Source organism: Hippopotamus amphibius, chromosome 13 (genome assembly GCF_030028045.1).
Source record: "Hippopotamus amphibius kiboko isolate mHipAmp2 chromosome 13, mHipAmp2.hap2, whole genome shotgun sequence".
Taxonomy (NCBI): domain Eukaryota; kingdom Metazoa; phylum Chordata; class Mammalia; order Artiodactyla; family Hippopotamidae; genus Hippopotamus; species Hippopotamus amphibius.
Window position 1 is genome coordinate 100,131,713 of NC_080198.1, and position 21,221 is coordinate 100,152,933.

Below are 21,221 nucleotides of genomic sequence, written 5' to 3' on the forward strand. Positions count from 1 at the left end.
TCCTTTCGCTAAGTTTTAAAAGAAACTAGAGGCACTTCCTTTTCCTTTGTCAGCCCACCAGGACGTGACCCCCGTTCAAGCCCGAGGAGGGGCATCAATTAAAATGGGTCCAATGGAGCGTAATGGGACCCCTGGCTGAGACGAATGACCCGCCACTGGACAGCGAGTGCGGGGGAGAGGACCGCCCTCGCGGATGGCTCGCAGGGCACCGAGGCAAGCTGAGAGCAGGCGGACAGCGACTTCCTGCCGTCTGAGGTGGCCTGCAGAAATGCCCTTACCTCCCACTCAGGGTGGCTGCTTCTCTCTGGAAATGGAAGGGGCCTCTCGTTATCTGGGACGTGACCAGCCAACGCCCACCCCATCCCCTGGGAGAGGAGAATGGGCGCGAAGGAGGCACCACTCACCTGGTCCTCGGCCTCTGAAAGGGGGGCCCAGGTGGGTAATGTGTCACCTGGACGTCCCCAAGTCACACACACAGGCCACGCCTCCTGCCATCAGACCTGGCCGCCCCTGCCTGACGACACGGGTGTCCTGCCGGGCCCAAGCGGCCACCTTATCCTTGCAGCTCCGGCCAAGCTCTGCTCCCCCGCGTCCTAGGTCAGCTGACAGGTCAGCCAGCGGCAGCACCAGCCCCTCAGGGCTCCTCCATCTGCATCTCCATCAGCCCTCACGTGGCTGCGCACCTCTGGCAGCCTTTCTGCTCCCGGCACTGCAGCCACACGCCTGCCTGGGTCTCATTCCGACTCAATACCGTCCTGCTGGCGGTGGTCTTTCTAAAACCAGAAACCTGGCCCCCCCACACTAGAGGCCTTGGACGCACGCCACAGAGTCCCCCCTCTCCACAGTGGCCTGATCCAGCCCACTCTTCCACACCCGCCTTCCCCACGGCCCATGCACTCACCCTCCACGCTGGGCTCCTGCTGCACTTCCCGTCTTCTCTCCCTGCTGAACTCCTATTTAAACACCAAGACCCAGCTCAAAAAGCCACCCCTACAAACCAGGCTGCCAACTGCCTCAAAGGCAGCTGCTCTTTCTCCTGTGGTTCCGGAACTCTCCGTACAGTCCCTCACTGAGTTACCTGTCGACACGTCTGTCTCCCTGGCTGGAGGGCGCACCCTGAGAGCAGGGTCACATCCCGTCAATCCTGTTTCCGGCACCGGGCACAGAGCTGCACTCAGCAGGAGCACAGATGCTCCTGGACCCGGATATTCGGGTCCTTGGACTAAAAGCTACTTTTTAAAAGACACTATGTTTCATGAAAGAAGATCCTTGCTAAAAAAACACGTGCTCCACCTCGATCCGTCTTACCCCCCGCCCCCCCCCCACTTGGCAAGCAAAATGCCTCCCTTCATCAGAAAGTCCTCCCCGTCTGCCCACAAACCTAGTTGGTCAAGACGCGGAGGCCAGGTTGGAAGAGCCGAGTTTATTAGTAACACACAAAGGCGGCACGCCCGAGGGCGCCAGTCTGCAGGCTACACTGTGTAAAACTGTAGAAAAATCCATTGGTAAGGCAGAAAATTCAAGTGAGGTCACTACAAAATCCGGGCAAATGGACTGAAAACGAATTATTTCCAATGCAAGGTTCTTCTGATAAAATTTTTTACTTTATGAATTAAATACATTGCAAAACACAGTGAAAATATATTTACAGTTATTTAAAATGGACACTGCCAACATATTTAATTAAAAAAATCTTTCCTGTTTCTTGCCTGTTTCTTTCAAAGAGAATTTTAAATATGACTTTAGTTTTTTAAAAAATACAATAAGGAAATAATTACATTCTTAATATGAAAACATTTTACAACTTATAGCCATGGTCAATTAATGCTGAATATAATTTAACAGTTGATGCTAAAGTTTAAAGTTAACATCGCCTTTCTCATTAAAAAAATCAAATACAAAGATTATCTTATTAAAAAACACCTTTGGTCCCTAAGAATTATGATCTGATGATCCCATCTCGAAAATTTCTTCCATGGCAATGAACAGAAATACCTGGTAATACTTGTATGCTGTCAAGTTGGGCTTTTCTGGAAAGAAAACTGAATTATTTCACAAAAGACGGGCAAGAGCGTGCACGTGAGGCCAACCCTTCACTGGGCGTGAAGCTCTCTCGTCTTCACGAATGACACGCTAACCCCCCAGGGCTCGGGGGTCACCAAGAGGCTGTTCTTCTCTGCTGCTGCACCGTGTGTGCGGGGGACGGGGAGGGGGCGTGAAAATGTCTAGTTTTAGTTTATTTCACAGTATCAACCCAGCCCATCATGGGGATAAGTAATGACAAGAACAATAAAATCACCCTCTTTAAAACTCTGCCGTGACCTGAAACTATTTTTTCCATTAAAAAACTTAATTTAGAAAGAAAGAGGAACGCAATATTTAATACTGAAGTGTCCATGACCTTTTCCTGAGCCACAGTGGAGCCGGGCGGGCCACCTGCTCCTGGAAGAGGCGTCCGCTGGGCTGCGCGGGGCCGGGGCTGGGATGCAGCCGCCTCAGCGGCCCGATTTCTCCGGCGGGAGAGGCCCTGCCCGGATGCCCACCCCCGTGCCCAGCCTGGGAAGCTTCCTGACATAGGAGGTGGTGAATAAACAGACAACGCTGCCTGGGGGACTAGGTCCGGGGCAAACTTTACATTTCCTTCAAAATAGCATGCTGACAGTTATTCTCCTGGAAAGAAAAGATGGGACAGTAAACAGAGGAGTTTTGCCCACAACCCTCGGGCCCACCCCAGCTTCTAAGCTGTCGCCTTGGAAACCTGTACACAGATTCCAAACTGTTGCCACGATTAACAGCAATCTGAAACTCCTCCCTGAGGGCGGCCTTCAGGGCCCAGGACACAGGCTTTTTGAGACAGACGTTTCAAAGGCGACACATCTCCATCCTATCAGGCTTGTCTTGGGTTTTCAGAAATAGCCCAAAATGACTCAGGGACCGACTAGTGAGATGAATAAGGGGAACGGTCAAGTTGGACAACGCCAAGGTGTCCAAACCGAGGGACCACAACTAGTCCTACCTGTGTGGCCGAGAGAAGAGCCCCGCGGAGACCGTGTACAGAGGCCCCAGCGTCTGGGTCCATCCCCGGGGCCCACCAGCTCCCGCAGAGGCCCGTCCCGAGGCCCAGGGCGGGGGAGTGCGGCGTTGTTATCTCGGACACACAGGCCGGCCCTGCCCGACCCTCCCCGGCCTCTGGACAGAGGTGGGGGTGGGGGGGAGTTGCCCCCACCTGAGCCCATGTCGGGGTAACACGGCGCGCCTCTGACCATCTATTTCTGTGCGAAAGGTTGGTGAGTGAATGAAAACCATTATAAAAATATAAAAATGGAGGGAATTTGCAGGTCGACAACACGTCACCAAAACAGAGCCAGGAGCAGAGCCTGAGGCTGATGGTGGCCTCTGTTCTCAGGGAAGGGCCCACGGCCCTGCAGATGGTGGCAGCCTCACACCAGCCCTGGTCCTGCCACCACGTTCGTCTCGTTTCGGTCAGGATCTATATGAGAGTTTGGCCAGCACTCTGTGACTATGACTGCCTGTCAGAGGGATGGGGACATTTCTTGAGAATCCACTTCTCCCAGGGGACGGTGACCTGCACCCCCGAGCGGGGGCCGAGGCCAGGCCCCCCCAGCCTGGCTCTGGCACGATGTCTCCGGCCGCCCCAAGAGAGGGGGTGCAGGTCCCTGGGGCACATTTTGGCGGGGTGTGGGGTTATGAGATCACTGTCAGGGTGCTAACAGAATGTCCACAGTGTGTCTAGTATGTACAGATATAAGTTAAAAACTATATTTATTGAACATATACAAATAAATAACTTATTTTGAAGCAAATGCTTTAAACTAACTTTCTGATCAAATCTAAAGACATCGAGGGGGACGCATGATATCAAAGGAGCCCGATGCCGGTGGCCTCGGCTTCCGCGGGGCCCGTTTCACATGGCTCCAAGAGAACGCGACAGGATCGAATCCACCATCCTCCTTAAAGGCTTATGGTTGTGAAAATGAATTAAAAACCTGGGTTTTTTAAGCACAAAATATATACGCCAGGAGTCTGAAGGCCAGGTCCAAATCCTGGCTCTGGCCCCACTGGCAGTGTCCTTGAGCGCGATCCACAGAGATGGTCGAGGTGACATCTGAGGTGACCTCTGCTGGCGGCCCACCCACCTGTGCCTACCTGCGCTGGGCTGAGGTCACGTTTTCCCTTCTTGGTAACAACTGGAATCTGGCCGTCGGCTTGGGCAAAGCTGGCTGCCAATCAGAATGGCCTGAGAGCCTTAGGTGGAAACCATTTATTTGACCAGAAGGCAGCAAAAATCTACGGGAGGTCACACTCTCCTCCTTTACAGGAAATCAGCTTCCTATGACGCCAAGCGGTCGAGCTTCCTATGCTGAGGGATGACCGGGGGAGAGTGGCTCCTCGTTCCCAGCCAGGGCTGGGAGGATGGGCCTGAGCTGGGGGAGGCCCCTCCTCCACTCCCTACTTGGATTTCCTGGGGTCGGGGTGGGGGGCCCCACCTGCCGTATAAATAGCGGAGGAAGAGCTTGAGCGTTAGGGCACCAGCGGGTAGCCCAGGCACCTGGCAGACGGCTTCAACGTAACTTCAGGTTTCAGGTGGACTCCAGGCGACCGGCTTCCAGGTCCTGCTGCAGAACTTTCTTAGGGGCCAAGATCGCTCTCCTGCTCTGCTCAGTAAAGCCAGACAGGGCCCATGCTGGCCTCGAAGGCCACTCCGGCCCTGACCGGCAAGGCCTGCGGAAGCCGCGGCCGCCCCGGGATGTGCTTGCAGGCACGTCTAGGGGAGACACACGCACCCCGTCTTCTTGCCTCCTGTTCCTCTATCTGATGAGCAACACCTCCCAGGCAGCGGAGGACAGGCCGCATCCACCGCAGGTAGGAAGAGCCCATCCCCGTGTGTGACCTGGTCCCATCGGCCAGTCTGCAGAGGGCTCCAGGTGACAGACGGGTTTTCTGGCCAGTGGCTGCACAGGGAGGATCCCTGAGAGGTCCCTCTGCAGACAGAGGAGAGCCGGCCTGGACGAGCTCCACCTACGAACCGGCCTGTCCCCTTCACGCCTTAGTGTCTGATCCCTTCGCGGCCACGCCCTGAGGGAAGCAGCGGACTAAGCCCCCTGGCGGGTCACGGGGCGGGGGTGGGGCAGAAGCTCTCCGGGTCCTGCTTTTGCCCCAAAGCTGCCCAGTTCCCAGAACCTGCTGCCTTTCAACGGGCAGACTCGCACCTTGGAATGAGTGTGACCGCGACCATCACCATGACACCGCCCGGGGCGCTGAGGACCACCCGCTGCTTCTGAAGGGGTAGAAGGGGGTTGGATGCCGGGAAAAGCAGGGAAGGACACACATGCGGCAAGTATCAAAAACACTGCTGCCTTTCAAAAGCAGGACCGATCACCAATAAAATATGACTCAGAATCTGAAAACCCTTGGAGGGAAGCACAGCACATGGTAACAAGAGAACATCTTTTAAAGTTTAAAGGAGAGTGGCAGCTTTTTGTGTCCTGGTGACCAAAGCATCTGTCCAGAAAATATTTTTTAAAAAAAAGGTAAAAAATGCTTCACAGCACAATTCTGTTGCACCTTCACCCCTAGTGACGGGGGGCCCGGGCGTGTGGGGAGGGGGACGCCGAGACGGGGGCGGGTCCACGCGGCTCACGCCACCCCAGCAACATCCCCAGGTCCTCCGGGCCGAGGAGCAGGCAGCCCGCCGCCCACGCGCACCCCCGCCGGGCGCGGAGCACGTCCGAGTCCGAGGTCCCGTCCAGGGCCCGCTGGCCGTTCATCTTCAGTCTGTGGGGGTGGGCGCTGCGCCCGGAGATGGCGCTGGTCTCACCACACCTGCCGTCCCTTCCTGTCTCTTAACAGATGAAGGTGGAAGCCAGAGCGTTACAAGTAAATCTCTTTAGAGGGAACCATTACACAGTAGAGAGGAGACAGCGGGCGGGTCTGGGTCCTGGCACCGGAGCGCAGCCGCCAGCCCCGTGTCCCGCTGCCGGAGCCCCGGGTCAGTGCCCTGCGGGCACGCGACGGGGCATCGCTGCGCGAGCCGGGCGTCTGCGAGCTCTATGTCCCGTTCTTCAGCTCCCACTCCTGCCAGGCGAGGTGAGAGGAAGCGTGTACAGGTCAGAAGGGCACGTGTGGGGCTGAGACGTGTCAGGCTACCTCCCAACCCCCCGTGCCCTAGAGTGAGGAAACAGCGCCGAGGGCCCCAGCAACAGACTGCGAATCGCCACAGGGTCCAGAACTGACACCTGCGTGGGTCCCAGTGAGGACTCCGGGCAGACCCGAGGGGACACGTGCATGGTGTGGCGGTCCCCCTCGAGGCCTGGCACCAAGCAGGGCTCCCCCTCTGTCCCGGGGGCACCGAGCGTGGCGGTGCTGGCCTGACGCAAGTGCTTGACTCCTACTGTATGCCCAGGGGCTCACTAACTGGGCTATGAGGACACAGCACACCATCTCACATACAAAACTAGGAATTTCTCACCTTTCCTAGAACCAAACATACAAGCTTAATTAACGGTTAAAAGCAAGGCATTAGCAAATGTGGCAGAAAGAAAACCAACACTGAGCCGACCTCCACCTCGTGAGCACCTGAAGATGCCTGGTTCTGCAAAGGCATGGACAACTTTGGGGTCCCACCTACTGCAACCCGGCGTCCCCCCCACAGCTTCCTCGCTCCCAGAGAGGATGCTTGGCCGCTGTGCAAAGAGGAGATGCCCGGGCGGCAGGAAGCCCAGCGTCCCTGGGCAGGCCTCCCTCCACAGCTGGCCAACCTCCAGGGCAACGCAGGCTTAGAGAGAAGTTGTGGGTATGTGTCTACACACGCTGCCAATGTTTCACACACACAATTACACGTGTGATCACGTGACTGAGCACAGGTCATGCTGGCCTCCAAGCAGGGAGCTCCACAGACACGTCCAGCCAGGGGGACGTGGAGAGGACCCAAGCCCGCCATGCGTTTCTCTGAAAAGGCTGCACAAAAGCAGGTGTTCCGTGCTTGGGGTGGCCCATCCCTGGTACCCTGGGACCTGGATGTTGGGGCCCTTCAGCCTTCTTCTCGGCGGGGAAACCCTGTGACCAGTGACTTGAAACCCTCTGACTTTCAGGAGTTCGCTCTCTCACACTCAGAGCATCCCTCATGGGGAACTGGAAATTATTCTACGAATACAGCCTGGGATAACAGTTTGAGAGCCCAGAACGAGTCAGAGTCAGCAAAGTTCTCAGGAAAAGGCCGGGGTGGGAGAGGAGATGTGTGGGATGTGCCTACAGGCGGACTGATGCTCCCAGAGGCAGAAGCCCAGGACTCCACCCCTTCCTCCAGCCGTGGCTCTCCCGTCACTATTCTCAGGAGTCCTGGGAAGCCTCTGTGTGACCCCATTCCTTCAGGGAGGCTGTGGGCCGGTCTGAACGGCCAGCTGTGCATCTGAACCGGCCGGGAAAAGGGGGCAGGACGTGCAGAGTACCGGACCTCAGGACGATGAGAAGGGGCACAGAAAATGGAGGCTTTCAGAGGCTGGAGTTACAGAACTGGAAACCGGTTTCTTTGACAGTAAAGAAATAAATGACATATTTTCACTGCATTTCCCTTCTGCAAATAATTAGGGGGACTTTAGGGGACAGCTCTATTCTAAACATCTCTCAGGCAAAACATATGCCTCTGCAAACTAAGAACACTTAATGGACGCCAAGGAAAGTAACAAGGGATGCAGAATAATTCTTCTTTTCCCCAAATTTACCCACACACACAAGCTCAGTCAATCCACGTGCTATGAAGACAGATATTCCAGGATGCTGTTTATAACCACCACTGGTAGGGACCCGCCGTGAACGCAGCGGAGTGCAGCCGGGGGTGAGCACGCATGTTCTGACCTAACACCACATCCACTTCTCAGAAAATAACAGGTTTCTAGCCAATCTGGAACGGGTTGCAAAGCTGCCAAAGAATGAATGTAATGACAGCGCAGGGAGGGCCCCGGAGATGGCGCGGGGAGGACGTCCACCTCTGCATTCATCGGCACAGCTTATACTCATCCGGATGGATGAGCGTGGCTGGACCAGGTAGGGTTCCTTCAAACCACACACGTTCAGCTACACCGTCAGCAGCTGTTTGCTTTGATAAACTATAGCTTTTAAAATTTTTCTGAGATTTTTAACTTTCATAAAATTGTTAGTGGCCCGTCCCATCAGAAGACTGGAAGGTGCCACAGGGTGCCCCCTTGAGGACAGGTGTACAGGCTGCGGGTGGGCTGGGAGGGGAAGGGAGGAGAAGAGTTTATGCCTCGACGTTTGATTTTATAAAGGATTCCAGTGGTCACTGGCCAATCTCTGCTTCACCGAATGAAGAAACGGGTCAGCAGAAGCCAGGACACAGAACCAGAGCTGCTGGTTTTCCTGACAATAGATGGTCCAGGCCTATCGACAAGGTTTTGGCTTTTTTTGCCTTTGAAAAGGTGGATTCCTGAAAGAGGGTCTGACTTTAGGAAGAATTGGGTAGATATTTGTGAAATGGCATCTAACATAGAAGCTGTAGAGTTGGAACAGAAGGCCACGCTTAGCTCCTGCACCCCACCCACACACTGGGGCTCAACTGCCCCCACTCCACCTTTCCTAGGTCAGTGCTGGTTCTATCCCCTCCCCCAGGATGGCTGCTCCCCCATCAGTGCTGGAGTCCCCTCCCCCGGGATGCCTGCTCCCCCATCAGTGCTGGTGCCCCCCCTCCTCCGGGATGGCTGCTCCCCCATCAGTGCTGGCGTCCCCTCCCCCAGGATACCTGCTCCCCCATCAGTGCTGGTGTCCCCTCCCCCGGGATGGCTGCTCCCCCATCAGTGCTGGTGTCCCCTCCCCCGGGATGCCTGCTTCCCCATCAGTGCTGGTGTCCCCTCCCCCGGGATACCTGCTCCCCCATCAGTGCTGGCGTCCCCTCCCCCAGGATACCTGCTCCCCCATCAGTGCTGGTGTCCCCTCCCCCGGGATACCTGCTTCCCCATCAGTGCTGGAGTCCCCTCCCCCGGGATGGCTGCTCCCCCATCAGTGCTGGTGTCCCCTCCCCCGGGATGGCTGCTCCCCCATCAGTGCTGGAGTCCCCTCCCCCGGGATACCTGCTCCCCCATCAGTGCTGGTGTCCCCTCCCCCGGGATGCCTGCTCCCCCATCAGTGCTGGCGTCCCCTCCCCCGGGATGACTGCTCCCCCATCAGTGCTGGTGTCCCCCCTCCTCCGGGATGGCTGCTCCCCCATCAGTGCTGGCGTCCCCTCCCCCGGGATGGCTGCTCCCCCATCAGTGCTGGAGTCCCCTCCCCCGGGATACCTGCTTCCCCATCAGTGCTGGTGTCCCCTCCCCCGGGATGGCTGCTCCCCCATCAGTGCTGGTGTCCCCTCCCCCGGGATACCTGCTCCCCCATCAGTGCTGGTGTCCCCTCCCCCGGGATGGCTGCTCCCCCATCAGTGCTGGTGTCCCCTCCCCCGGGATACCTGCTCCCCCATCAGTGCTGGTGTCCCCTCCCCCGGGATGGCTGATCCCCCATCAGTGCTGGTGTCCCCTCCCCCGGGATACCTGCTCCCCCATCAGTGCTGGTGTCCCCTCCCCCGGGATGGCTGATCCCCCATCAGTGCTGGTGTCCCCTCCCCCGGGATACCTGCTCCCCCATCAGTGCTGGTGTCCCCTCCCCCGGGATACCTGCTCCCCCATCAGTGCTGGTGTCCCCTCCCCCGGGATGGCTGATCCCCCATCAGTGCTGGTGTCCCCTCCCCCGGGATGGCTGCTCCCCCATCAGTGCTGGTGTCCCCTCCCCCGGGATACCTGCTCCCCCATCAGTGCTGGTGTCCCCTCCCCCGGGATACCTGCTTCCCCATCAGTGCTGGTGTCCCCTCCCCCGGGATGGCTGCTCCCCCATCAGTGCTGGTGTCCCCTCCCCCGGGATACCTGCTCCCCCATCAGTGCTGGTGTCCCCTCCCCCGGGATGGCTGCTCCCCCATCAGTGCTGGTGTCCCCTCCCCCGGGATGGCTGATCCCCCATCAGTGCTGGTGTCCCCTCCCCCGGGATACCTGCTCCCCCATCAGTGCTGGCGTCCCCTCCCCCAGGATACCTGCTCCCCCATCAGTGCTGGTGTCCCCTCCCCCGGGATGGCTGCTCCCCCATCAGTGCTGGTGTCCCCTCCCCCGGGATGGCTGCTCCCCCATCAGTGCTGGAGTCCCCTCCCCCGGGATACCTGCTCCCCCATCAGTGCTGGTGTCCCCTCCCCCGGGATGGCTGCTCCCCCATCAGTGCTGGTGTCCCCCCTCCTCCGGGATGGCTGCTCCCCCATCAGTGCTGGCGTCCCCTCCCCCGGGATGACTGCTCCCCCATCAGTGCTGGTGTCCCCCCTCCTCCGGGATGGCTGCTCCCCCATCAGTGCTGGCGTCCCCTCCCCCGGGATGGCTGCTCCCCCATCAGTGCTGGAGTCCCCTCCCCCGGGATACCTGCTCCCCCATCAGTGCTGGTGTCCCCTCCCCCGGGATGGCTGCTCCCCCATCAGTGCTGGTGTCCCCTCCCCCGGGATACCTGCTCCCCCATCAGTGCTGGTGTCCCCTCCCCCGGGATGGCTGCTCCCCCATCAGTGCTGGTGTCCCCTCCCCCGGGATACCTGCTCCCCCATCAGTGCTGGTGTCCCCTCCCCCGGGATGGCTGCTCCCCCATCAGTGCTGGTGTCCCCTCCCCCGGGATGGCTGCTCCCCCATCAGTGCTGGTGTCCCCTCCCCCGGGATACCTGCTCCCCCATCAGTGCTGGTGTCCCCTCCCCCGGGATGCCTGCTCCCCCATCAGTGCTGGTGTCCCCTCCCCCGGGATGCCTGCTCCCCCATCAGTGCTGGTGTCCCCTCCCCCGGGATGCCTGCTCCCCCATCAGTGCTGGTGTCCCCACAAGCAGGAGGGGCGGGAGCTCACCTTGGCCTTCCGAAGCACGTGTCCCCGGCAGGGGGAGCTGGCGGGCGCCAGCGGGCTCTTCTTCAGGACGGCCGCACTGTTCACGGGCACCGGGCCCTCTGCATCACTGGTCTCACAGCTGGACATGGGCGAGTTCTCCAGGGTCCGATGCCTGAAAACTGGAGACTGTTAATGGAAAGAGAAGACGCTGGGTGAGGTGTGGTTTCCAGGCCATCGGTATTTTTTTTTTTAGTTCTGTTTTCCTAGTTTTTAAATTTTATTTATTTATATTAATTAATTGATCTTTTGGCTGCATTGGGTCTTTGTTGCTGCGTGAAGGTTTTCTCTAGTTGCGGCGAGCAGGGGCCACTCTTTGTTGTGGTGCATGGGCTTCTCATTGCAGTGGCTTCTTTTGTTGCGGAGCACGGGCTCTAGGCGCGTGGGCTTCAGTAGTTGTGGTTGTGGCGCATGGGCTTAGCTGCTCCGTGGCACGTGGGTTCTTCCCAGACCAGGGATCGAACCCATGTCCCCTGCATTGGCAGGTGGATTCTTAACCACTGCGCCACCAGGGAAGTCCCAGACCATCAGTGTTTCCCACTAGGAAAATGGTTTATTTTAAAGAACAAAATGGGTTCTAGAAATAGGCAAAAACGGTAACAAGAGTAACAAGGACCACCTCGCAGAGCCCCATTCTAAGAGCAGCTTTAAAGTATCTATTTCACAGGTGGAAAGTCCAAGGCTCTGAAGGGCCCTCTCCCCTGCCAGCCTCAGTGGGGAGGGAGTGGAGGAGTCCAGGCCACATCCTCCGTGCTCGGCATGGGCTCTCCCCCGTGAACACATGTGCAGAGCTCTCCAATTTCAAGGAGCTCCTCCATGGCAGCACCAGGAGCAGAAACCACCGGCGACCAGGACGGGGCACGCGCCCGCAGGCTCCAGCCCTGCAGTGAGCAAACGCATCAACACCAAGGATTCCCAGCTGTTTACAGCATGGTCTCTGCGGGCCAGAGCAAGACTCAAGATGGAACAAAGTGAATCTGCAGTGGCCAAGTCCCCACGTGAGATTACAAGGTGCTCTTAGGGGGGAAAAAGTCGGCAATTTGCTGTGCTGTCCCCAAATGAAGCCTCTGATGACTGACCTCTCCCCACTCGTGCTGTGTAACGTGTGACTTAAAATACCGGTTAGACCACACAGAACGTCATTTTAGGAGAACGGTGTTTCAATGACCATTCAAACAGGTTGCGTAGAACCCCTCTGGGGGCTACTGACCACAGGTCCCCGGCACCCAGCTTTCCCCATATGCTCGTCCTTGGGAGTGCCTGCAAAGGCCACACTAGCTGAGGGGTTGGGGGTGCAGCAGCTGGCAGGAGGCGAGAACAAGGCCATCCACCCCCGTGAGGCTGAGCTGGGCTCTGAGGAGGGCAGCCCGTGACCCTGCTCTAGGAGGGGTCTGCCTAACGGGCCGCTGTTCCGAGGATGTGTTCGGGGTGGGGACCAGGCAGAGAGCTGCACGCCGGGCAGATGACGGCACCGAGGTCTGAGGAGGGGCCCGGAGGGCTGAGAGCAGGAGCTTGATCAAGCCGGTCCTGCACCCCCAGCCGGGGCACAAGGAAGGAGACCTGATGAGAGGGGGCGAGTGGGAGACCCCTCAAGAGGAAGAGAGCGTCCTGGAGAATGTGGGGTCACCCCAGACAGCGGCGAGTGGTGCCTGAAGACATCCAGACCTGGGGAGGTGAGGGCTGAGGTCACGTCAGTGAAGGCAGTTCTGGGGCAGCTGTAGCGCAGGGTTGAGTGAGTGGACACCTGGGCACACAGGACAGTAGCTGCAGGGGACATGGGGCCGGGGCGGAATCTACAGCCTCTGCCGATGTTCTGAAGGAAGCGAGGAGGGAGGAGGGGGCAGATACAGGAGGGTGCAAGGCAGGTGCCTGAGGGGTCAGCAGGGGGCAGGGCCTGCAGGGGGCGGGGCCTGCAGGGGCGGGGCCTGCAGCCTCATCTCCATCCAGCAGGCCCAAGGGCGGCGATGCCAGTGGATCCTCAGGCCCCTCCTAGAGGTCAAGGGGCTTCCTCGCCTCCAGTCTGCCCCCGACAAGGGTCCCCAGGGACAGACCGCTGCCGCACAGGGCCCGCGCTCGCAGCCCTGCCACCGCTCTCCAGGCAGGACCGGCCACCTTACGGCACCTGTGGTGCCTGGTTCCGCTGGACACTGAGAGGAAGCCCCCTCCCCTGCTGGACTGCTCCCCACAGCACCTTTCAGCGCCTGACGTGAGTGTGCTTTCCTGGGCTAGAATACGAGCTCCACAGAGGCAGAGATTCTCATCGACGAGGTGCCCCGCTGCACCTGGAACCACTTCTGGCACGCAGACGGGGCACAGGGCACACGTATCCAATTTCTTGGATGAAGGAAGATACACAGATGAGCGGGTGAACGTGCAAACAAGTGGGCGACACTCTCTTGGCCCAGGTGCTGTGCCCAGAGCTTTCACACACACAGCAGCTCCTGCAGGAGGTGACAGCACCATCCCCGTTTCACAGACAGGAAATCAAGGCCGAGAGAAGGGACGTAACCTTGACTCCTGGCCTCTCTGCTCGCAGAGGCTGCTTTCCTAACCCTCCGCTACGCTGTGCCCCAAAGAGCGGGAGGCACGGCTGGTACCACGGTTTTGGTGGTGGGAGCCCCAACCTTGCTGCTGGAATTCGCACTGCCAAGTGGCGGGGGTGGGGGGGGCATCTTCTGAAAGCGCAGGGTGGTGGCCGGAGAGGGACAGGCGACTGGGGAAGTTCTGAGATGGTCTCTGCGGACAATGGGAGAACAAGGTGCCCGCTGCTGGGGGGCGAGGTGGGCGGTGGGACCACAGCGCTGCACATACCCGTAGCCCAGGAACCTCGCCAGCGTGTGCCCCGTCCCCAACCCCAGCCCTGGTGCTGCAGGAGGGGCCGGCCCAGGCTGTGCTCTTAGGCAAGTTCTCTGGGCCTCCAGCTCTGCTGCGGAACAGAAGCTATCGCGTCTAGCTCACGGAACAGCTCGTGAGAAAGACCACAGCCAGTTCTCCAACGAGAGAGTGCGTGGCAAATCACTCAAGGTGCTCATCCATGTCTGAAAAGTGACTCCGTCCGTTCGGTTAGATTCCGAGGGTATAGACAGTTTCACTCATTTCCGTGTCCCCGGCACCAGGCATGACTCTCAGGGCGGACGTGCTAGACATTTTTAAAATTTTGCCACATTGAATGAAGGTTTCTATCTACTGAACCGGCATCAGATTAGGACGTGGTGCAGAAGAGACAAAAACAACCGTACTTCTCATACTCAGATTTTGCAAAAGGGAAGAAAATAGACTCAGTGTTTCCACCACCTTTAAAAAAGTTCAGCAAAAGAGATAAGAAAATTCCACGTCCGTGAACTTAAAACACAGCGGAGGAAAGTGTCTGAAGCGGACGGGTCAGCTGCGTCTGCGTGGCGCTAACGCCGCGGGGTGGGGCGCCCCGTGCCTCTCCCGGGCAGCGGCGCACATTACCTGCGGGCTCGATGTCCCTGAGCGGGGCTCAATGGCCAGCCCCAAGGTGATGCCGCCAGCCAGCGCCTTCTTGAGGCTCTCCTTGACCTCCGTCAGCTCCAGCTCCAGGTTGACGCGCTCCGTCTCCCTCTGCTTGCACTCCTCCTCCAGCTTCCTCAGCTTCTCCTCCAGGGTCACCTGGGTCTTCCTGCCTGAAACCCCAGACAAACGCGGTTGCTCCAGCCAAAGGCAAAGACTTCAAAATATCTGAGGACGGACATTCGGTGCCCCTACAAGGAGCTCGGCACGATTTGGGGGGGCTGAGCACCCCTGCCTAGGGTCCTGCCCACAAAACTCAAACCCAGCTCTTCCTGAAGGGAGCAGGGTCCCCTCCTAACTGCTCCCCTCTGCTGCAGCTGGAAGAATACGGACCAGGAAGCACGGGACCGTGGTTCTCACAAATGCCAGGAGTTAGGGTCCGGGCCCCAGTACTCTCATTTTAAAATGAGGAACTTGGACTAGGTGGTCTTCAAAAGTGCCACTGACTTGAAAAGTCCAAATATTTTTCTGTTCTAATTTTTCTACTATTGAGTCATCTAATTTGCCCCTATGGTCAAGACACAGTACAGCCTGCATCTGCGTAGAATACGGCATGTTTGCTTTATTGATCTTATTTCAAATGTGCTACAGTGACATCAGTAGGCAGGCAATGTGCCCACTGGACAGATGAGGAAACTGATCCCACAGTTAACCGACTTGTGGGCGTGGTCTAGTGCCCGGCAGCACCAGTCTCTTTCTCGAGGCCCAAAGCTGGTCTAATCTTTCTGTCTTCACTATCCTGCAAACTGGAAATAACAGTGGGGAGAAAATCTACTCCTGTCCTGATGACCTGGAAGCTCCTCTGATCCCCCAGGGGCACCTCAAGAGAGAGACCACCTCCTGCCCCTCCCATAGGCTGTCTTGGACCAGCTTACACCCCACTTCCCATTCTTTAAACTCTGAAAGCACTTTCCTTCTTAAAAATCATTTAGGCACAAAGTCATGATGGCTGGAGCTGACGACTAACTGCTGTCTAGACGCCAACTCCTCCCGCACAGAAGCTGCTGGAAAGCAGGTCCTTCCCCTGGGGACCATCCTGGTCTCTGCATTCGCCCCCCGCCCCCCACCCTGAGGCCAAAACATCAAAATCTAAAGAGTCGGCCTTGCCCCAGGATCGGACTCAGTCTTGAGCTGAGGGGACACACATTTCAGCAGCCCCACCGCCAGGATCAGGAACCACAGGTTCAGCTCCCGCCTCCGAGAACAGACAGCCTGGCCCAGAGACACGGCTCCGGGCCTCACCCCGGTCTCCCTCTTTCTCCCTCTCTCAGGGCGGTTCCCACTCCCCGGCCTCTTCCCCTAGTCCCTTCCACGAATCCATCACCATCTTGCCCTCATCAGTCTGTCCTCCGGGAATGGAGGGCTCCTGCTACCCCCGCAGAGACCTCTCAACTGGGCTTCTGAATATTACCTGTCCTCCTGCTGAGACACCACCCATCACACACAGTGACCACAACTCCTGAGCCCTGAGCCCCCGACAACCCCTGCTGTCAGCACCCGAGGCTGGGACAGCTCCCCGGTACCAACCCTGCCAGGCCCGGCCTCCTCCTGCCTGGTCCGTATTCCACACCCTGGCACCTGCCCTGGGCTTACCGGCAAGGCTTCCAAACTGCAGGAAGCACTGCATGGGAGGACACGGTCTTTCTAAGACGAGCGCCTCATGAGGTTCAGACCCCATGGGCGGAGCAGGGTAAGCCTAGACTCCAGCCCCAGCACAAGCAGGGTCCCCATACCGGTGTTCACTTCGATGGCGGCCCTCAGCCCCTTCCTCTCCTTCCGCAGCTGGGCCAGCCTGTCCCGCAGGCCTTCCCTCCTCTTCAGCAGCTCCTCCTCTTTGGCCTGCAGCCGCTTGGCATCTGCTTCTACCCGGTTCTTGCCATATTTGTACTGGTCAGCATCTTAAAAAAACAGCAACGACAGAAAAACATCAATAGGAAATTAGGTTTAACCAAGCAGATGACAGGGTAATTCATAAAGCTCGTTTAATCAGCCAACACAGTAAGATAAACTCAAAGCTAGTTATCTGGCTAATTCAACAAGAAAAACAGGACAGGTCTGAACAAGCAGAAAAGTGACCAGTGCAGATTATGCAATGTTCATTGAAACAAAATTTTTAAATGAAAATAGAAAATTAGGAAATTCCTTTAATGCCTCCCTTTGCCACATGCAATGCATAATCTTCAGTAAGGTCAGGAGTGAACAGAGCATTCTGTAATCTGAAAAAGAGAGGGGGGGGTCCATCAACATCAACATCAGAAATAATCTCTTGATGTGTGCAGTTCTCTGCATTTTTCAAAACACTTCCATCACACCATCCGTCTGATCCTCACAACTGTGCCGTCAGACTCCTGCGGACCTCAGGGCAGCGATGCCCCCTCCGGTGGGGTGGGTACTTGCGTGGACGGAGCACACGATAACTACCCACTGAGGGAGGGAGCAAATCAGAGATGCAGGGGCCCCCAGAGCAGTGTCTGGAGACCGCCGGGGTGGGAATGCCAGCTTGGCACTTGCACCGTGTGACCTTCAACAAGGCACCTCATCTGTGCCTCAGGTTCCTCATCTGCGCAGTGGGGGTGATGAGAGCAGGTAATTCACGGGGGTTGTTCTGAGGATTCAGGTAATACTTACACAGAACTCTGAGCAAGCACAGAATGTGCACTATGTAAATGCTCATTAAACAAAAAGAGCGAATGAATGAAGAGGAAACTAGCCTCAAGGAAAATCTGGAGATTTGGCCCACGTCGCACCAGTAGTTAATACCGTTAAAATCCTGACCCCATGCTCTTGTGCTCGAATTATTCTGGCCTTTCCATAACAGTAAGGGCTCACAATTCTGCAGCTTCTCCCGGAGACTCCTGACAGCTAAGGGCTCACCCCTGATGACGGCGCGAGGCCTCCTGCACCTCCTGCAGCCGCGAGCTCACGTTCCACGACACACCGTGGCGGCTTATCTGCACGTCTGACTCCCTCACTAGACGGGAAACAGCTTCTGGGAGAAGCCGTGGAGGGCGGTGTGATGGTTAATAATAAAGGCAGTGGGCCAGGGAAGAGGCCACTGTGTGGACAAGCAATTAGCCCCCCAAAGGCTCAGCTTCACTCTCTGTAAAGCGGAAGTGCTGAGGGCCACCCTCTGGGGTTAAAAAGAAATTCCACACATGTAGGGAAACCCCTCTGACAGAACGCTGTGCCGCCTGGGCCGTGGGGGACACCCCCCCGGCAGCTCTCATCTCATCCCTGTCAGTGGTGATGGAGCCCCCGAACCCTGTCCACTCTGCCAGACAATGGTGAGCCATTTCTAGCCGTTTGTACCGCCAGTCCTAAGTGCTGAACGCACCGGTTCTCGCAATGCAAACCATCGTGACTGCATGAACACTGCATTTATGAAGCCAGGTACAAAGTCATCACTGCCTTCTCCATCTTCCCCTCCCTAAACACCAACCAACCCCACACACAGAATGACAGTAAAAGGATCTCAGTATGAGGGTGACCAGATCAACAACCTGAAACAAAAGCATGGCTCTTAGTGGCTCGCGTAACCACATGGTCCACAAACAGAGCAAAGTCCAAACTCTGTCCACTCATCTCTGATCCAAGCTGTACGCAGCCACCTACCACCTTCCACATCATTTGGTCCCCATGCAATAAACCCCACCCAGGCTATAATGCAACTAGCTGAATTTAGCAAGAACACAGAATGCAATTATTTTTCTCTTTTTTCGCCATTGGCTGTCACCAAAGTTAATAAAAATTCCCTACAGAAGGTCCCGCAAGATAAAGGAACGAACCATCTAAGAAAGAAAATAAGCACAGGTGCTGAGAGAGGGATGCCACAGAGACAGACTCCTGCGGTTCGGTCCCACGTAACAAAGCTTTTCAGACACGTTCCTCCCCCCACCTCCCCTCCACAAGTGGGTGACCCTAAAATTTTAAGTGACTATAAACACCCCCAACTGTGTAAAGGAAGGAAGATTTGCCAGAAAAATAAGGTAAAAAAACCACATTAAACGAACGATGAGGATGAGGGTGTAGCCCAATCGGCTGCTGGAGACGTGTTTCTGAGAAGCAGGGACGCCCAGGTGAGTGGATGCCAAGACAACACAGCTGCCTCGGGGCGGGAGTGCGGGCCCTGGGGGACGACGGCGGGCTGGTCCACGCATGAGGCCCAGGACAAGGCCACCTTGCACCCGCCCCGTGTGCTCTCTGACTCTGAAATCCAATCGCCAGGCACACGGGGAGGTCAGCCTACGGGTGACATGTCACCTGGCGTAGGGCTGCTACCTGGAGGGAGCCTGGCCCACCAGGGACGCTGAGCCAGGTTCACAAGGTGTCCACATCAAACTCACACTCGAGGCTAACGAACTCCCATCTTCCTCCCCTGGAAAGTGTCCCCGACAGGCCCACACCCATCAAGGAGCTCCTGAGCCTGGTGAGAGCCTGTGCTGGGGCCCGTCTAGCCTGCGTCTGCGTGTGGGACCCTTGGCTGGACCGGTCCCCCTCGACGGCCACTGCTGTATCTTATCTTTGCAGCCCCACAGCGAGCAGAGGCCTGGAACGAACAGACACTGCTGGGCTGGATGGCTGAAGAGGAATCCACCCAACACAGCCAGGGCTAGAGCAAATGCAAACACAGCCCAGTCCCAGTACCCCCCAGTCATGAACCTGCAGATCGGGAAGGAGGCTGGGCGCGCAGACGGGCTGCCTCACTGGAGTCCCGCTGCGCCCCTGCCCGGTCCAGCCCCTGCCAGCTCCGGAGGCTGCGAGCCTGGTGCTCACACCGGGTCTGTCATTTGCCAGCGGTGAGACCTCGGGGAAGCGCACCATCTTGCTGAGCTTGTGTCTCCAGTTGCACGACGGGGTAGGTGATGACACTGCCCTAAGTAAGTGGCCAGGAGAACGACACGGGAGGAGAGAAATCACGGCGGGCTGAAGGCTAGGATGCACGGCGGGAGCAAGACTTCCTTACAGGTGATGCTGACAGTCCCCCGTGCCCAGGGACACGAGGCGGCACCCCAATGATTTCAGCCACAGAAACCACGGCAGCCGCCCGTCTACACCCCGAACACACAGAGGCTGAGTTCAGAGAGTTGACGTGACTCAACCCAAGTCACTCCCTCAGTCAGCAGATCACGGACACAAATCGAGGTGTCCCGACCCACGGTCCAGGGCCACTCCCAGCAGCACCGCCACCTGCGCCCACAGCTGCCTCACACGTAAATACGCGTGGCCAGTTCCACAGTTCAACCAGCTTTGTCCATCCTTGTATATGCAACAGTCGTAAAATAAAAGCTGGGTTAAAAATCGTGGCCATTCTTCAACCCAGGAAATGAGGAAGGGTGTGGATGCAAACGGTTCCATCTCTGCAGCTGGCCCCCCACCCGGCGTTATCCACCTGTGCAGGGGAGGAAGGAAGGTGGCTCTACAGCCCCAACTCCGCACACTGCACCCGAAGCTAGAACGCAGGAAATCGAGGATCAACTTACTTGAAGGCGTCCGCTTCACGCCAGCCGCAGAATCAGCTTTTTTTAGCTGACCGCTTGGAGCCTTGCTTTTTCCCGTAACCCCAGTGGATGCCACCGGGGGCTTTTTACTCTTCACCTGTTGAAATAAACATATGAGAGAACTAAAAACAGACAGACAAAAGCCTTGGGGTTTTTTAGCAGTAAATTGTTTCAGACTCTGACTCTTTAAGTAGAACACAGCATAGACAGAAAAAAAATGCAAGTGGTAGAAAACCAATTTGGTCTCCCAACATTGCACTGCTGTGACTTTCCCGGAGCAGCTAAGAAGGTGTTAGCACTGAGGTTCAAAGCAAATGAGGAACACTAGGATGTCTTCAGTTGGAAGGCATCACCAAAAGTAGCCAATTTCTGCCAGGAGATCACACACGCTGATTAAGAAACTGGCACAGACAGTGGGTATCTGAGAGCTTTTGGTTGAGATTACTAAAAGTCTATGTTTGCAAAGATAAACAGCTTTTATTTTAGAAGAATGCTCTTCGGGAAAGTAGCACGACCATGCACTTAAGAGTTCAACTTCCAGGACTTTATACTGACGTCCTAACTGGATAAACAAATACCTTTTGATGGGGTCTGAGGAAGGAAGAAAAGTATAGAAATAGCATGAACTAAATTTTAACTAAACACAGGTTTTAAAAGAATTCAACATACCCTTACTTCTTGGATAACTGCAAGCCGACCTGTGTTGCATTTTGCTTAAGTGACGTGTGTATACCTTAGTTGGGTCATAAACCCAGCAGGATGGCAAAAGCCGACTGTACACGTCCAAGCCTGGGCTCCTCATGACACCACATTTCTTACTGTTGTGGCCTGGGTTTGGGGGGCTTCAAATTCCCACTCCATCACAGGAGGCGCTGAGCACGTCACTAAAGCTTTCTGAACCTCCGTGTGCTCATTTAAAAATGGAAAGATACTGATGCCTCCCACAGGGTTCCTAAGAAGGTTAAATGACACAGCACACACACCTATAGCACACACATGGTAGGTGTGTGGTAAGTGTGCGCTCTCTCCATTAAACAGCAGGTACCCATTCAAGTGGCCAAATATGGACCTGAAAACTAAAGGTACTGTAATTCAACTTGCAGGTGTGTTTCCAACTTAAAAGAAAAAAGCATGAAATACAAACATACATGAACCACATATCAAATGATTCCAAACTAATCGTGGGACAACCCAAATGTGCAAGACAGTATATTCTGTCCCGTAATC

At 56.6% G+C, this 21,221-nt stretch overlaps 1 protein-coding gene across 3 annotated transcripts in view; it reads right to left on the reverse strand.

Moving 5' to 3' along the window:
* Positions 1–1,413: 1,413 nt before the first annotated feature.
* Positions 1,414–21,221, reverse strand: part of AFAP1 (actin filament associated protein 1) — a 155,119-nt gene continuing 135,311 nt past the window's right edge. For all 3 annotated transcript variants that reach the window (XM_057705777.1, XM_057705779.1, XM_057705778.1), the window contains 5 exons: positions 19,977–20,091; positions 16,230–16,394; positions 14,419–14,609; positions 10,927–11,091; positions 1,414–6,096 (listed from right to left, as the gene is read on the reverse strand). In XM_057705777.1, coding sequence (XP_057561760.1) covers positions 6,070–6,096; positions 10,927–11,091; positions 14,419–14,609; positions 16,230–16,394; positions 19,977–20,091 — 663 coding nt within the window. In that variant the 3' untranslated portion in view covers positions 1,414–6,069. The remainder of the gene's footprint in view (positions 6,097–10,926; positions 11,092–14,418; positions 14,610–16,229; positions 16,395–19,976; positions 20,092–21,221) is intronic.